Source organism: Callorhinus ursinus, unplaced genomic scaffold, assembly GCF_003265705.2.
Source record: "Callorhinus ursinus isolate GAN/ISIS: 27379988/994484 unplaced genomic scaffold, GSC_fseal_2.0 scaffold37, whole genome shotgun sequence".
Lineage (NCBI taxonomy): Eukaryota > Metazoa > Chordata > Mammalia > Carnivora > Otariidae > Callorhinus > Callorhinus ursinus.
In genome coordinates, this window is record NW_027397099.1 from 5,080,922 (window position 1) to 5,099,321 (window position 18,400).

Sequence of the window (18,400 nt, forward strand, 5' to 3'; positions counted from 1 at the left end):
CCTGTGTCAGGCTCCGCACTCAGCGGGGAGTCTGCTTGAGAGTCTATTCCTCTCCCTCTGCCCCTCCCCTGCTCTGTCAAGGGCAGTGTCTCATTCATATATAAATGAATGAATGAATGAATGATTTTATTTTTCAGTAATCTCTATACCCGTTGTGGGGCTTGAACTCACAACCCCAAGATCAAGAGTAGCATAAATTGCTGTCACATTTAGTCACTGTAAACCCATGTGCAAAGTTCTCAAGTACTTCACAGTTCTTCTAAGAAGTCAGCTTTCTGTAAACAATATAGAGGACTGTAGCAGTAGTTATCTAAATAAATCTAGAACTATGGTCAGTCCCAAATCACTCATCCTTTTTTTAAGATCATCAACTTTTTTCTACAGCCAATTCTCATTATTCACGGTGGTTATGTTCTATAAAGTTGCCATCAATACTGAATTAGTTGGATACTGAACCATGGCTCCCAGGGGAAATATAGGTTTAGGTCTCAGAGAGCCTCCAGATCACTTACTTTTTTAAATCTTTTTTTCTCTCTCTCTTCTTCACATTCGATCATCTCTATTGCTCTACCTGTTTTTAATTCCATTCAGTGATTAAAAAAAAATCTCATGGAACACTACATCAAAAACTAATGATGTAACGTATGATTAACATAACATAATAAAATAAAATTAAAAAGAAAATCTCAGGGGCACCTGGTGGCTCAGATGGTTAAGCCTCTGCCTTTGGCTAGGGTCGTGAGTCCCGTGTCCAGCTTCCCTGCTCAGCGGAGAGCCTGCTTCTCCCTCTCCCTCTGCACCTCCCCCTGCTCATGCTCCCTCTCTCTCTGTATCTCTCTGTCTCAAATGAATAAATAAAAAAATCTTAAAAAAAAATCTAAAAAAAAATTTTTAAAAATAAATAAGAAGAAAATCTCAGGTATTGTAGTTTTCAGTTCTAGAACTTCCATTTGGCTCTCTTTTTTAAATTATTTCTATTTCTTTGCTGAGATTTCTTTTTTTAATTTTTAGTATTATTTTATTTAAATTCAATTAGTTAACATATAGTGTATTATTAGTTTCAAAGGTAGAGTCCAGTGATTCATCAGTCTTACATAATATTTGTTGAGATTTCTATCTTTTTATTAATTGTAGGCATTTTTCTCCTCTACTTCATTAAGGATAATTATAATAGCTGCTTTGAAATCCCAACATCAGGATTATCTTAGGGTTGGTCTCAGTTGATTTTCTTTTCTATTGAGAATATTTCCATTTTCCTGGTGTTCATATATTGAGTTATTTTGGACTATATCCTGGACATTATGAATGTTAAATTAAGAAGACCCTAGATTTTGTTCTTCTCCAATTAGTGGTTTCTGCTGCTTCTTTTTTTTAAAGTGGGCACTTATCTTGCTTGGTTCAGGGGTGAGTTCTATATGTAGGCAGACAGAATTTGGGATGCCTTTCTCTGAATCTACCCATTCCAGGATTTCCCTTCTCTGTCCTGGAGCTGTGGTATTCCCCAGATTCAGTGTTCTGGTTCCCCTAGAAAGACTGTGATATCTCTACCATTGGCCCTCCTGCATTGCATTCGCTCCCAAATAGACTTGTCCCTAAGTTAAAAGCCAAGAAAATGGAAACTGACTCTGTCCAATGCCTCTCCTCTGAGCACAGACTCCCCATGAGAATCTGCCTGCAGCTGAGCACTCTCCAGGGTCTCAAGGTAGTTGCTTACTGTATTACGTCCAGAATTTATAGTTATTATCTGAAGGAGGGCCTGGCTGGTAGGCTATTACTCAGCCATGACTGCCCCAATTATTCATTATTGTCTTTGGAATGAATTTCTGAAAATGGATGTTCTAAACATCTAAAATGCTTAAGTCACTTTGCAAAGACCTGGGAAGTTAGTTGCAAAGACCTGAAGAGTTAGCACAATTTTTTTCATTCTGTTGCTCAGCTTACCCTCTCCATGTTGAGGAGGGCTGTTCTTAAGTCTGAGGCCAACAGAAGGCACAGGTCTAAACATACCTCCTCCCCTGGGTACTCCTAGTAAATTTAATTTTCAATAAGGGTAAGGTAGAATGCGTTAAAAGGGAGTTCCTTCTGGCTTCTCCTGGGATTCAGGCTATAATAGGAATAAATTAACAGTTAACAGATATGGTTATAAGGCCAAAAGAAGGCTAAGCAGAGAAAATAAGTTTTTCATTAAGAAAGTGAATGCAGTATCTCCCTCCAGTGTGGATACTGTGCTGATTGCACACGATTCTGGCTACTTTCAAATGAGTGGGGGTTGTGATGTCTTCCCTTTTTGATCCTAATCTATCTCCTGATCTTCTGAACCCCCACCTCTTACTGGACTTTCTGCCTCCTTTCCAAGCTGCCGGAACCACAGAGGTCCTTGGCGGGCACATCTACCAGCAAGAGAAAATTCACTGAAACCTGGCATTATCTTTTGGCACTCTATAACTTCAGAAATAGTGATTAGAAGGGAAACACACACACACATACACACACACCATTTCATCAACAAAGTGGCATTTTCATTTCAGCTGTTCCTGGGGGCAAAAAAGCAGAAAAGATAAATCCTAGATTGAAAGCTTTGTGGTGATCTCTGTTTCTCATTAAAGTGCCGCTGATTATAATCACACCTACGATTACAAGATTTAACACACCTGGCCTTAAGGATGCACCAGGAAGAGGAATCATACATTCATCCCATCCCATTTCCTTTTCTTTATTCACTGAGTAAGCATAATTTATAAATTTCAGTGAGTGCAAGATAGAGCTGCTTTGGAGAACAGGAGAGAGATTTTCCATTCACATGGTTTTATGAAAGTGACAATAATCTTCCATGGCCACAAATTATTTTAATACTGGTAAGACCACGAGTGTTGCTTTCATTGGCTACACACAGATGTGAGAAATCTGGATAGAGTTTCTATTTCTTCTCTCACTTTACTAACCAGATATTTTGCTGTGTGCGCGCGCACACAAACACACACACACTTACTCTCTCACTCATTCAGTAAGGGTGTGTGCACTTATAGAGGGTTTTTTTTGCCACTTTTGTCAAAATTCATTTTTAATAGAAAATAAACATTTATTCCAGTTTCAGTTGTTATACCTTAAGTTGCTAATAAAAAAATGAATTTAAAATAATCACTTAATTGGGGCACCTGGGTGGCTCAGTTGGTTAAGGGTCTGCCTTTGGCTCAGGTCATGATCTCAGGGTCTGGGACTGAACCCTACGTTGTTGGGCTCCCTGCTTATCGGGAAGCCTGCTTCTCCCTTTCCCTCTGCCTGCGACTCCCCCTGCTTATGCACGCACTCGCGTGCTCTGTCAAATAAATAAAGTCTTTTTTAAAAAATCACTTAATCATCCTTTTTTAAGACAATTGAAACTGTGGCTTAAAAAAAAAAAATTCAGCAGGGCACCTGTGTAGCCCAGTTAGTTAAGCGTCCAACTCTTGATCTCAGCTCAGGTCTTGATATCAGCATCATGAGTTCAAACCCTGCACTGGGCACCACATTGGGCATGGAGCCTACTTAAAAAAAAAAAAAAAAGCAAGAAAAAGAAATATTCAGCATCATTTGCTCATAGGTCTTTTGGTATTTGTTCTTAAAGTTTCTGGAACTTTCCTAACTGTAAAGTACAGGGATTACTGAACTATATGAGGAAGCCTCTCTGGGACAACCAATGAGAAGTTAAGCAATTGTCATAAAAGGAATCAATGTATATTTAGCATGGTAATTTGGACTATACAACGATCCCCTCCCCTCCAGCTCAGGAGGGACATGCTTCTAAGCACTGAGGTGTGAAAAGTCAGACTGTTATTTGTTGTTAGAATTAGCTAATAAGAGTTCATCTCTGGCACAGATGCTACTGGTCCTTAATATCCTGTGATTTTAGCAAATTCTGTAAATAGTTTGGATTTAATCCAATTTATTCAGAAATTAAACATGTTTAAAAGGTTCACTACTCTGCCAGAGTATGTGCTGGTTTAGTATCCTTAGAAAATATATAATACGTGTAGATAAATCATAGTCTTAAAGTATACTTAAAATACTGCATTATTCAACCCAAAACCTATTTTAACAAAATGTCCATAATTAAAAGCAGCTGATAAAATGAAATCCAGTTATGACAAGGGAGACTCACTGGCACTTGAAGCTGTGTTGCTTAGAGAACTTTAAACAGCACATGCCCTTAAAGCCATTCAAGGACGGGTCAGGAGACAGCCTCTCCTCAGTCTTTACCATAGGATTCCAGCCAAGGATGGGACAGAAATTAGTACTTCTAAATATTTCAGCAGAGTCCATAGAAGTATTAAAAAGACTTTTAAGAATGTCTCTCTGTCTGTATCTGTGAGAAGTAGTGCACATCAGAGGCACAAAGACAGAGGCAAGTTAATACACTCACTCAGATGTGAGAAGAATGGGAGGTGGACTGTTAGGTCATCCTCAGCTAGAGTTTCTGCGGGCTTTTAACTACATGCTGACTACCCATGTGAGTCAGGTGGACTTTGGTGAGAGAATAATGTTTGGTGGACAGGACCTCTTTGGGGCATTTCTTCCTAAGTGGAATACACAACATAAGGGAGTAGGGGAGGTAATAGAGGGAAGTTACTCTTTCCAGCTCAGAAGGAGTTGATGAAGCCCATATATGTATTCAGGAAGCCCATGGGATCCTCTAGCAGTGGAGAGTGGCTAATGTGGCCATCCGGAATCGGACTGTTTTCCTATACAGCTCCAAAAACTCTGGATTGAGATTCATGGGATCCAATGGCCCATAGATAAAATGAATGGGAACAGTTACAGAAGCAAGAGCTCCCACCCAGCATCTTCTAACCTTCTTTGTCCGGTTGATATAGTGTAAGAGACTGATGGTAACTGAGTTCTGTCATTGTTCAGATCCCTGCCCACATGTCTCACAACTTACTCTCAGAGTATTGGGTGTATGGCCCAAAGACTGGGGTGAGACCTCGGGAGAATTCAAAGAAGTTCATCAATCATGTAAGGATGGATAAGAGTATGCCTCCATTTTTGAGAAGCTTTTGGAGGAGAGGACAGTGAGTCTCAGGAAATATATCTCCATTTGACAGCCAGAGACTGTTCATGGTAAGCTGACCAGATTGGTTCTGCTTGAACCTACAGAGCACCTCCTGAGCAATGATATCTCTGTAATCATGAGACAAAAGTTTTGATCCTGTGGTTCTGGAGCCCCAGATGCTGCAAAAGTGCCTCCACAGTGCTGGCCTGCTCAAATGTGGAAAAGTGACGTGGTCTTGGTTTGTCAGTGAAGCCAAAGCCCATGAAATCAAGGGTAATCACTCAATAAAACCTCAGGGTCAGACCTTCCCAAATCTTGTACCAGTCATAGCTGGAAGTTGGAAACCCACGTAAGAGCACATCTCAGGACTTCCAACCATAGCCACAGAGTCTTGGTAGATGTGCAGTCCCTTGTAGGTGAGAAATTTGCCTGACGACATGCATGAGTGAGGAGCAGGAGAGAGATGGGAGAGGGGGGCGGGTGTGGAATATGCAGATAGGCTGCAAGCAGGGGCACAGCAAGTAGCCCCACTGGAACCCACTACTCCCTCATCCTGTGGAGGAGATCGTGGTGCACCACAGCTGCGTTTTATCCTGGTAGAGCAGTGTGGAGCCCCCGGTGCCATGGCGCCCACAGCAGCGCAGGGCCAGCCGTCAGCTGGGAGCAGCCCACGCATGCCTGCGAGGGCAGTGCCGGCCACAGGAGTAGCGAGAAGCACCAGGATATGCTGGTGGCCGCAGCCCACTCATAGAGCTTTACAGATTTATTTTAATGGTGTTAGAACTCATAGTTTTAACTAAAATTTTATTTCGAAATAATTTTAGATTTACAGACAAGTTGCAAAGACGGCACAGAGAATTCCTGTATACCCCTCACCCAGTTTCCCCTATTGTTAACAACTTACATAACCATGGTATATTTGGAAAGAGTTTTGTAGATCTTTTCTTTTTTAAAAGTAGGCTCCACGCCCAGTGTGGAGCCCAACGCGGGGCCTAACTCATGACCCTGAGATCCAGACCCTGAGATCAAGACCTGAGCTGAGATCAAGAGTCGGAGGCTTAACTGACGGAGCCACCCAGGTGCCCCAAGAGTTTTGTAGATCTTGAGGATGGATGAAAAACACTTTCTTAATTCCCTCTTGTAGAACAGATTCTCATCAAGGGCAGTGTGTACCCGACAGCAATTTATTTAATTAATCTGCATTACTGAGTTGTGATTTGTGTGTCCTCACCACCATCAAGGTCCTAGATAATAACTAGCGGATAACTAATGAGTCCATGCTTGTACAAAAATGGTGTCAGGCACTTGATATGGCAAAATTCTATCATGAGTAAAGCCTGTAGGTCTGACAAAACAAACATTCTTCTAATGGCTTCACTGACAGTTAAATACTGATGTGCCAGCCGTAGATGAGCCTTGTGGATATCAGGAAGTAAATTATTAATATAAACTCTCTCTATAAACTCAGCTGGGAATGAGTTTCCATTAAAATCAAGAGGAAAATTAATTTCGAGGTCACTCATTCTTAGCACACATATGGATATATATTTTTTCTTCCCATATGGGCCATACACTGGGGAGAAATCCAGCCAGACCCACTTGGAGGAGGAAAAAAGTTCAATTTATGCAGCAACTAAAATCTCCTGGATTGAATTCACAGCTAGAAAGGAAACATTTTAAATGAGGTCCTTCAGGAATTCGGTTTGAACAATGAAATGAGTCAGGAAGACAAGTCACTAGAGTTCAGGCCACAGACGCAGGCTCAGTGTGGTCCAGTTAGCTCACCTGGAACCTGCCCCTCTGAGAAGAATGCCAGAACTCAGAGTCACAACCCATAAACCTGTGCTCTGGCTTTCCTGCAGTAGTTAATGTGCAGTCTGCCTTCTGCTACAGAGGAAATAGGGACTCTTACTAAAGATGCAAACAGTATTGCTGCTACAAAATAAAATATCTGCTGATGGATTCATCTGCATGCATCCACCCAGGGAAAAGATCTGAGGCTGCCTTGGTGAAAGGAAGACTAATAAACAGATAAACACCAAAAAGGTAGGGAAGCTGCAAATGGCAAGGAACTACTTACCTCAGTAGCTTTCTGGCTGAGGCCCCGAAGCAGCAGTACAATCACGTGAATGGCAGCTCTGCGCACTTGAACTTCACGGTCTGTTTTAGCCACAGCAATCAGGCAAGCTGTTACCTAGGAGGATGACAGAAAAAGTCAATAAAAATCAGGATTGCACAATTACCCAAAGCTTGTCAACTGCGTTCCACTTTCTACACGTTCATCATGAAAAATCTGGCTTAGAGAGGGGTGGATAGTTTCCTCGTTCTCAATAAAGATGGAGCAATCTAGTGGTGGAGATCTTGATTTAGTTTGGCTTTTCTGGAAAAGGGCAAAATCTGGTTTGGAATTTAGGAGGAAGATTAGGGAGTCAGAAAGGATATGCGTATATAATAAAGGTATGGTCAAATTAAAATATTTCCTCAAAAATGGGAAGAAATGTTACTTGTCCCCCTTTGGGGAGACTAAATCAAAGAAGGGAAAGATGGCCCAAAACACAAGTGACTTTTAGGGAGTGAGGACCATGAAGATTTAGCTGAGCAGGCTTCAGAGTTCAAGGCCCTGCATGAATATGAATGCACCACTGATGAAAGTTACAGCCCAGGGATAGAGAAATACATAAAGAGTCAAACTGATCTTCTTCAGCATGTTCAGATGTCCCAGTCCTGCAAATCTAGCATACACCACCATGTCAGTCACCTGGGCCAATTTCAGAGTCTCCCTGGGCTTCTTCATGTGTGGAATAGGTCTTTCAATGCTCATTTGCTTTAAAAGACAGCTCTATAACAGAAAAGACTAGAAATTACTAGCACAGCATGGTGCCAGATATATAGCTAATAATTATATGTCATAAAATAAGAACGTTGCTATACCCTGTTATCACCCTGCCCCCACCCCACTCCTGGTAAACGCAAAAATATTTTAAAACCTCAATAAAAAGATACCACTAAAAACAACGGCAAAAAACCGTTCTGAGGCATTCATGTAGGATTTAAAAATTAAAAACGAAAGTCTTCAAAGTGCGGCCAATGGCAGCAACAATCTAAAGGTAAGTCTGTATTATTCAACTGGTCTCTTATATTTTATTTCATTTACTGCGTGAGTGTATTTCTCGGCCAACCATGGAAGGATTTCTAACCATGATAAGAAAATAGCCAGATTGTGTGTTTGGAAACATGTATAAATACATATTATGTTTAAAGAATGGTTTTTAAAAAGGTTTAAAAAAAGAATACAGGCACAAACGGGGAAATAGGCTTGTGCAGAAATTTTAACTATGCAGGTTGTATTTTTCACAGCTTTCAAACAGTTGGGCATAGTTCAAAGTGTCTAATTAATCAGTGATGGCAGAGAGATTAGAAGAAGTAGCTTGTTCTTAAATATAATTGCATCTGTGATGTATTGGCACGTAATCAAGTTGTACATCTATTAGACAAACTTGCATCTTGCAAGTGAAGGGAAATCCCAGAAAAGCTCAACTCGTTGGGGGCTGTTTTTCAATAACATCCAGCAAGCTGTTTCTGCTTTTGACCTGGGACACCCTGACCCAAGGCCGTCAGTGGCTTCCATGCCTCTGGCATTAACGGTAGAAGCAATTCAGTTCTGGGAGGAATTCCTTGGGCAACCTCCAAAAGGTAACAATATAATAGCTACCTCCACTTGCAGGCTTAGTATTTACAAGGTAAGAGCTGAAATCAGAGAGACAAGTTAGAGCTAGGCCTGAGTCCTTCTTGACACATGGAAGTTTAGCTTATTCAGTCTGGTAACTAAAGCACGAAAACCAGCCTGGGGCCACATATTGTGCAGATGCTCCCAAGCCTTTTGCCTGCCTCTCTCTGGGTTTAGTTTGGGGCCTAGATTTCCACATTTGGTGGATCAAGGCTTCCTGGCCTAGAACCTTGCTGGTGTCCGGCTTTGCCACCTGTTGTCCCACACTGTGCTGAGCAGGTTATGCTTGTGCCTCAGCTCTCAGTGGGTCTGGCTCTGGCTGTCAGGCACTAATTCCACAATTGGGATCGGCAGAAGAATCCTGGCTGCAAAAGGGCTTCCCCTGAAAGGCCAATGCTTGAATCCTTGTGCCACTTTGAAGGTATGATTGGGAGAGGAGCTGGTTATTACAAGCCTTGCTGAGATCAGCTGGAATGGCCCCCTGCTTGCTACAGGCTGTTAGTGATTTATGCACCAGATAGGACCCAGCCCATCTGCAATCAGCCATCCAGGATGATCAGGAAGAGGCCTGTAAACAGAAGAGTATTCACGAACCTTCCTCAACACCTGCACAAGGACCAAATCCTATAAAATGTATGATGGTCAATTATGCAAAATGTTTTTAAAGCATAAGAATTTTACTATGTTCTTGCAGATATCGTCTTTTTTTTTTAAAGATTTTATTTATTTATTTGACAGAGAGAGGGAACACAGGCCAGGGGGAGTGGGAGAGGGAGAAGCAGGCTTCCTGCAGAGCAGGGAGCCCAATGCAGGGCTCGATCCCAGGATCCTGAGATCATGACCTGAGCTGAAGGCAGTCGCTTAACCAACTGAGCCACCCAGGCGCCCCGCAGATATCATCTTGAGACAAGAACAGCCTTCTGTTCAGGTCAAGCTCCCATCACCAACTCATAATGTTGCTTTCCTGCAGGCCACTGGAGCAGACCCCTCATCAAAGCCTCAAAGCAGGGAGGATACATGGCCACTCTCTTCCATCTACCCACTCTGAACAAGTCACTCCCACAGTTAGTCTCTCACACCTTCAACCCCAAGGACACACTTAACATTGCCTTCAACCTCTAAAAGGCTTGGCAAACAGAAAGATGACGTAAGGTCTTTACTAATTAAGAACTGGTTTAATATTTCTATTTTGTTTCTAAGTCCTCCCAGAGGGCGAAACCCATCCTACGTTATCTTCATGTTGCCTGCCTTCAGGGTCAGTGTACCTATTCTAATAAACCACACTGTGGAAGGTTTTCTCTTCACTGGTTAAAACACTTAACTCATATCCACTTCTGAGAGCCATACAAAGAGGAAGATGATGATTATTCTGGAAATACTAAAAATCAGTTTAAGCAATTTAACACTTGATAGGAGCCAACAGAAATAAGGGAAAACATCACTCCCCAAAATAGTTGGCACATGCCAAGCATAATCAGAACTATATAAAAAAGATAACACAGGGGCACCACCTGGGTGGCTCAGTCGTTAAGTGTCTGCCTTCAGCTCAGGTCATGATCCCAGGGTCCTGGGATCAAGCCCCACATCAGGTTCCCTGCTCTGCAGGAAGCCTGCGTCTCCCTCTCCCTCTCCCCCTGCTTGTGTTCCCTCTCTCGCTGTGTCTCTCTCTGTCAAATAAATAAATAAAATCTTAAAAAAAAAATTCAAATGGCAAGATTACCACAAACCAACTTTGGGAAATTCCAGGAGAGAAGGTACCAGAGTTGAGGTATGTATCGTGAAAGCATGACTTCAATTTTCCAACTGCATCTTTATCCCTTTTCCTTGAGCTTGCTTTATTAAAATTTCAGGTGGTCTGCTAACTTATGTGAAACTAAATCATCTGTCTTTCTATTTTGTAAACTAGGAAACCTTAAGAACAAAAGCAGTATAGTTTCGGGGTCCCTGGGTGGCTCAGATGGTTAAGCATCTGCCTTCGGCTCAGGTCATGATCCCGGGGTCCTGGGATCGAGCCTCACATCGGGCTCCCTTGCTCAGCGGGAAGCCTGCTTCTCCCTCTCCCTCTGCCTCTCCCCCTGCTCATGTTCTCTCTCTCTCTGTATCTCAAATGAATAAAATCTTCTTTTTTTTAAAGAATTTATTTATTTATTTGACAGAGACAGAGACAGTGAGAGCAGGAACACAAGCAGGGGGAGTGCGAGAGGGAGAAGCGGGTTTCCCGCGGAGCAGGGAGCCTGACACAGGGCTCGATCCCAGGACCCCGGGATCATGACCCGAGCCGAAGGCAGCCGCTTAACGACTGAGCCACCCAGGCGCCCTCAAATGAATAAAATCTTTAAAAGAAAAAAAAAAAGCAGTATAGTCTCCAATTCATACATGTTCAGCTTGCTCACTTAAGCTGCCATGAAGGAGAACCCTGATGGCTGCCTGAGCTCCCTCCGGGTTCCCCAGGACATTCACTGGAGTCCTCACCTCAGGGGTCCACTTATCCTCAAACTGCACTTAGCCAACGGCACCCATCATGGCAAGACTGGGAATCAATTTGGATCAGGGGGGTTAGAGGTGATGGCTTTGCATCAGACCCCAAAGCTCAGGTTTATGGAATTCTGGGCACCACATTTCAAGTGGATTGCCCCATTGACTTCTCACCTGCGCACATCTTACTTGCTGTACTGAGGATGGGCCTCTTACTGTGGCTCCTTTAAATCATAGTTACTTCCCACAGAGAGTGATAAAGATGAAAATGCTTATCAAGATTTGGTTTCAGGGGCGCCTGGGTGGCTCATTCGGTTAAGTGTCTGCCTTGGCTCAGGTCATGATCCCAGGGTTCTGGGATCGAGTTCTGCATCGGGCTCCCTGCTCAGCGGGGAGTCGGCTTCTCCCTCTACCTTTCCCCCATGCTTGTGATCTCTCTCCCAAATAAATAAAATCTTAAAAAAACAAAAGGATTTGGTTTCAAGCAACACAGCTCTTGACAAGAAAAAGGAGAAATAGGGGAAAATAATAATGCTCTTCAAACAGGTTAAATCTTGACATCAACAGGGAAGAAAAACCTGAATTTCCAGTACAATGACTGATGGGTTGATCTTATCCTTTATATGCCTTCCCTACCACAAACACCATCACAGTACAGACACTGCCCAAATGTGGGTCACCCAACAGGTAGACAGCTTTCTTTAGAGGCCCAAGAACTATAGCTATGACCGCCAGGTCAGATCATGTTAGAAGAGACCATGGTGGTTAATTTGTTCAATTTTATATCAGAACGGATGACATGGGGCACCTGGGTAGCTTAAGTCATCCAACTCTTGATTTTGGCTCGGGTCATGATCTCGGGGTCATGGGACTGAGTGCAGCATAGGGCTCCAAACTCAGTGGGGAGTCTGCTTGGGATTCTCTCTCTCCCTCCCTGACCCTTCCCTTGCTGCGCACACACACACACAAGCTCTCTCAAAAAGAAAAAAAATGTAAGTTAGATCCTTTCATTCTTCTGCTTTGGCTTCCCAAATCACTCAAAATAAAAGCCAAAGTCCGTACAAGGCCCCATGTAGACTGCCACCACCTCTCTGACACACCGGCCTTGCTGTTCAGTAGCATGGCAAGCATGCACCCGCCTCAGGGCTTCTGTACTTGTTGCTCTCTGCACCTAGAATGCTCTCTCCCCAGGTATCTGCCTGGATCAGCCCCTTGCTTCCTTCCGGTCTTATCTCAAATGTCACTCATCAGTGAAGCTTTTCCTGTTCATCCAAGTTCACATATCATAACAAGCTCCCTTTGTGCCGCTTCGCTTACCAGATTTATTTCCTTAGCACTCACTCCATCTGACACAGGATCTATTTGTTTACTTCCTTGCTTGTTTGTTACTCACTTCTCCTTTCCAACATCAGCCACATAAGGAAAGGAACTATGTTCTTTTCACAGCTGGATCCCCACCATCTGGGGGGGGTTTGTTGTCCCATAACTGGCACAGAGTAAGTGCTCAATAAATATCTGTTGAATGTGTAAACAAAATAAATGAACAACTACTTAAGAGCCATGCCCAATATTCCACTTTTTCCAATGGAATGGACAAGAGCAGTCTGACTACAGGAGGGCTCAATGGCTGAAATACCAAGGCTGTCAGGTGTCCAACCATGTTCAAACTTGTCCTCCACCCAAGGCAGCTGGTTTGGCACTGATGACATGGCAAGCGTGGGATGCTACATAAGAAGGAACATCTAAAAAGAAGAGACAGAAATTATGTGGGATGGAAACACCTGGTTTTTCAAATCAGAGGGAATATATTGCCTTCTGAAGTTTCATTGCCAAAAGCAAAGGAGCTGCATGACCCTTCCTGTTAGTAGCTTTACTTATATGGCAATACTGTTCCTGTTTAAGGCACAAAAGCAATCTTTTTTTTTTTTTTGGCACAAAAGCAATCTTATAAATGAATTGAAAACATTTATTGGGAGACAATACAGAGTATCATTAAGAGGATGGATGCTGGAACCACCTGCCTACATTCAAGTCTCAGCCCTCCACTTCCTATCTGTATGACCTTGGCAACTTATTTTATTTCTCTGTGCCTCAGTTTCCTTTGTGAGAACTGGATCCGTTGACATATACAAGGTACTCAGAAAAGTATTAAGTGCTTGCTATTATTACTATTTTTAAAACATGTAAGAACCAGTCTTCCCAAATAAGCCTTACCCTCTTCTTCATTCAATATTAATCAACAGACACTGAGCACGCACTATATGCCAAGCACTGTGATAGGTGCTAGGGAGTATGCATAGGTAAATAAAGACTGGTCCTGCCCTCGTTGGGCTCACAGTTTGTTAGTGATCATAAACACGCCTAGGATTCATGTTTCAGGGAGTCCAGGTCTCAAGAAGTGGGAAAGGGGCTGGCCAGGTAGATGCCCCCAGAGTAGCAGCTCCTCACATGGATGTGTAGGTAGAAACAAAAGGAAGGGCTCCCTTTTTACGTTAGCACCCATGGTAAGCAAACAGCCTACTACCTATTCACACTTCATTTCTGAAGGCTTAATAAGCAATCCCAGATTCTTGCTGTGAGCCAGGAAGCTGTAAAACTAACAAGATCCCTCATGATGTAGCCCCTGCCCGCCTCTCTCGCCTCAGCTCTGCCACCAACTTAACCTCCCAACCACCTCCTTCACTCCAGCCTTTCGGATCTTCTAACAGTTCTTCAAACATGCCAGGCTGTCCCATAGCTCAGTGCCTTTGCACAAGCTGTCCACTCTGCAGAAACGCCTTCTTGGGCTACCCAATTTCTACTTATTCTAAATATTCAGGTCCAAGGGTCTCTTCCTCTAGCACATCTTCGTCAACACTCAAACCTGACTGAGGGGCTCCTAAAATGTGCTCCTACGGCACTTATCACAAAGGATAGCAACTGTAGTCCTTGACGTCTGTGTCTTCTACTAGGTTACCCATGCCTAGAAGGCAAGGTGGTATCTCGTAGGGTGGTTTTGTAACCTCGGCCCCTAACAAAGGGCTTGGCACACTGCAGGTGATGGGTGAATGTACAACTGGGAACATGCAAAGGATGCTGGTTATCCCTCTTCTCTCATTTCCTTGCTGCCATGCTTGGCACTGTCATCATCAGCCTCCTTCAAATGACCAAAATGCTCCATAAAGAAAAATCTTAATTAAAAAAAAAAAGTCTTTACTCAAATGTCACCTTTTCAAATGAGGTTGACCTTGAATACCCTATTTAACACTGCGACCTCCCCTCCACCTGACACTATAATGCTGGTCACCCTAGCCTCCTCTACCTTTTATTTTCCACATATACATTATCCCTAGATCCTGGTTACCAATCCTGCAATGTAGGTATTTTAATCTCCCCCTTTCCACTTAATAATCTCTACCTTCCCCACCCCCAGGGGAGGGTTAGCTTGAACTAACGCCTGAGATCAAGAGTCACACACTCTACTGCTGAGCCCGCCAGACGCCCCTTTAATCCCATTTTGTAAGTCAGAAACTGAGTTCAGAGTCTAAATTGTGTGCTCATGGGCACCTGGGTGGCTCAGTTGGTTAAGCGACTGCCTTCGGCTCAGGTCATGATCCTGGAGTCCCGGGATCGAGTCCTGCATCGAGCTCCCTGCTCAGCAGGGAGTCTGCTTCTCCCTCTGACCCTCTTCCCTCTCGTGCTCTCTATCTCTCATTCTCTCTCTCTCAAATAAATAAATAAAATCTTTAAAAAAAATTAAAAAATAAAAGAAACATTTAAAAAAAATAAAAATAAATTGTGTGCTCAAGTGAATGCAGGTAAGTAGGTGGTGGAGCTAGGTCCTCACTGATTCCCATCCCCAGGTGCGCTTGGAAATTGCATTCTCTTTCAAAAGGTCAGGTGGGTCTCCAGAGAGATGACACTTCTTGAATGTTATAAAACTCGCTTTAGCTCAATTTTTCTAATCAATCAAACCAAGAAATTTCTCTAATGCCCTGATAGGAAATCATATGCTACCAGCTTGCTGTAGCAAGCTACAGTTTCCTTAAGAGAGAAAAAGGGAAGAGTCTAAGACTCAAAAAGAAAGCTGGTCTTGTTTTTTGCTTCATAGACAATGAGGTTCAGGTACTGTTTGGGGTCACTGGTTTTAGAAAATGTATGGAATCCTGTCAAACCTGAACTGATCCACCAGGAGATCTGGGATAAGGTTTTTTTTTTGTTTGTTTTTTCCAGACTTATTTATTTGAGAGAGAGAGAGAGAGAGACAGAGAGAGAACATGAGTGGTGGGGAGGAGCAGAGGGAGAGGGAGAAGCAGGCTCCCCACTGAGCAGGGAGCCCGATGAGGGGCTCAATACCAGGGCCCTGGGATCATGACCTAAGCTGCGGGTAGATGCTTAACCAACTGAGCCACCCAGGCACCCCTCAATAAAGCTGTTATTAAAAATAATATTTAGTCTTCTGTCCCTCCCCCATCCCCATGCTCACTCTCTCTCTAAAAAAAAAAAAGATAATGATAATATTTGGGTTTGGGGTGCCTGGGTGGCTCAGTTGGTTAAGCCGACTGCCTTCGGCTCAGGTCGTGATCCCGGACTCCTGGGATCAAGTCCCACATCGGGCTCCCAGCTCGGCGGGGAGCCTGCTTCTCCCTCTGACCCTCTCCCCTCTCATGCTGTTTCTCTCTCGCTTGCTCTCTAATAAATAAATAATCTTTAAAAACAATATTTGGGTTTGATTCAGATCACGATTTATGGTTCAGTTTGGGTTGAGTCATGTGAAGAGACCGAGTAAAGAGAAAAAATGCGGGAACCACTTCAATATTTGACCCAGAGAAGTTATAACAGGCTAAAATCTTTAGATAATATAATAAAATAGACCTGCAAATGCCTTCTCTTAAGTGTTACAAGTTCATATACTAAAGGACAAGAGATTTGCTAAGCACCATCCAAAACCACGGAAGATCAGGTACCTAATGGTTCACATACATTAGAGTACTCTAAGGTTTGAAGTTGGTAATAATCATTATTTCTTTTTCTTTTTTTTTTAAGATTTGTTTTATTTATTTATTTGACAGAAAGAGAGACAGCAAAAGAGGGAACCCAAGCAGGGGGAGTGAGAGAGGGAGAAGCAGGCTCCCCATTGAGCAGGGAGCCCAATGTGGGACTCGATCCCGGGACCCTGGGAACATGACCTGAGCTGAAGGCAGACGCTTAACAACTGAGCCACCCAGGCGCCCCAATAATCATTATTTCTAAGTTATTAAAAAAAGATATATAAATAGGTGATGGGGATTAAGGAGGGCACTTTTTGTGATGAGCACCAGGTGTTGTATCTAAGCGCTGAATCATTAATTTTACACCTGAAACTAATACTACACTGTATGTTAACTGGAATTTAAATAAAAACTTAAAAAAAAAAGAAAAAAGTATAAAAAATTGGGAATAGGGGTGTGTCCCTCATGGAAGAGCTAAAGAAGAGGAAATGACTGATGGATAAATTTCTTAAAAGTCTGAAGTTGGAATTTAAGGACATGAATAGCCTTTATTATCAATAAAACAAAACCTATAAAGCTCAGGAATCAGGAAATGCCATAAATTCAAGTGTATGCATATATCCATGAATGTATTTCTCTGCTTATTCGTAAGACACAATCGTGAGATATCAAAGAAAATTCCTTCTCACTAGGAACTTCTTCATATTTGCTGTTCAAAATGGTCAGCCTTAGCATACTGAATACTATAGAAGGAGCCAGAATTATTACAGTTTCGTAAGTTTTTGTTGGAGGAAAGTTATGTGCTCTATATGAGAAATCTGATCTCTCACAGATAAAAAATAAATATAAACCATGTTTTATTTATATAGTTATAACTTACAAGCCATCTTCTTCCAAATAAAGATTTAAGACAGTCAAGTGCGTTGGTCATAAAAAGATTCCTGGCCACATATTAACTAGTCTTTTTCTGTCCAGTATCATCTTTAAATAGCAGAGTGCCTAGCACACAGTAGACAGTCAAGACATATATTAATATATTGATGACTAAATAAAAACAAGGGCAAATATAAAACCTAAGAGGCTAGAGGAAGATGTTCACAGAGGACAAGAGCAAGACGCCCATTTCATCAACTCAGAAACTCTAAAACCAGGAGTGTCCAGTGCCAACATCCCGCATGGCTATTATTAGGGCTGCCCATTCAACTTTTATGTACTATGTACCAAGTACTGGGTGTAAAGTGGTCAACAAAACATAGAACTTAATTAGTCTTTTGGGGTAAATAACCTCATCCCCCACCTCTGACCAAAGAGGGCCAGTTAGAATATTTGCCTGAGATTTTTCTGTGAAGAGAGATGAAACTCACAGATGGCCCACAGACCCAGGGTTAAGTTCCATCTGCTCTTGCTTGAGGTGTCTTCAACTCTGTTAGCTATCTTGGAATCTTTATAACAAATCCTCTTTTAATGCATAAGGCAAATTAAGGTGACTTCCTGTCACTTGCAATAAAAAAATTCTTATGAATAGAACTTTCAATATACATACAAGATTAGTGAGGCCAAGGGAGGTTCAATAACTTATCTGATCTGGAAAAAAAACACAGATCTGATTCCCAATCCCCAGCTATATCATAGGTCCAAGAAAAAAACAAGTTTTAGAGAGAGGAATCAATATGTATCACCTCATGAACCACGGAGCCCAGCAGGAAGTCCAGCCTCTGGCACAGTTCTCCAAGGTTCGATAAGCTGCTGGCCCTGTGAGCACTATCTGGATCTCTTGCACCCCTCAGGAAGGTGTGGATCAAAGGTTCTCTGTATTTTGAGACCATGTCCCCTATAGAAGAAAAAAAAAATCAAAATCTTTAAAAATAAATTTTCAAGTTCTTAAAGAAGGAATAATGAGGGGCACCTGGGTGGCTCAGTCAGTTAAGCATCTGACTTCAGCTCATGATCCCAGAGTCCTGGGATGGAGCCCCATGTCGGGCTCCCTACTCAGCAGGAGTCTGCCTCTCCCTCTGCCCCTCCCCCAGCTCATACTCTCTCTCCCTCTCTCAAATAAACAAATAAAATCTTTTCTTTTTTTTTTTAAAGAAAGAATAATGATACTATCATGGTATATTGTATGGTATTTTATACTTTCAGAGTACTTGCTTAACCATTAGAAATCATGCTCTGGGAGAATATTCAATGTCACGTAGGAAG

At 42.5% G+C, this 18,400-nt stretch overlaps 1 protein-coding gene and 1 pseudogene across 2 annotated transcripts in view; both read right to left on the reverse strand.

Annotated features, from left to right (window-relative positions):
• Window positions 1-18,400, reverse strand: part of TANGO6 (transport and golgi organization 6 homolog) — a 194,521-nt gene that overhangs the window by 36,366 nt on the left and 139,755 nt on the right. For both annotated transcript variants that reach the window (XM_073880079.1, XM_025888967.2), the window contains exons 16-17: window positions 17,881-18,032; window positions 7,110-7,223 (exon numbers count right to left, since the gene is read on the reverse strand). In XM_073880079.1, coding sequence (XP_073736180.1) covers window positions 7,110-7,223; window positions 17,881-18,032 — 266 coding nt within the window. The remainder of the gene's footprint in view (window positions 1-7,109; window positions 7,224-17,880; window positions 18,033-18,400) is intronic.
• On the reverse strand, window positions 4,373-5,581 carry LOC112836959 (mesoderm-specific transcript homolog protein-like; annotated as a pseudogene).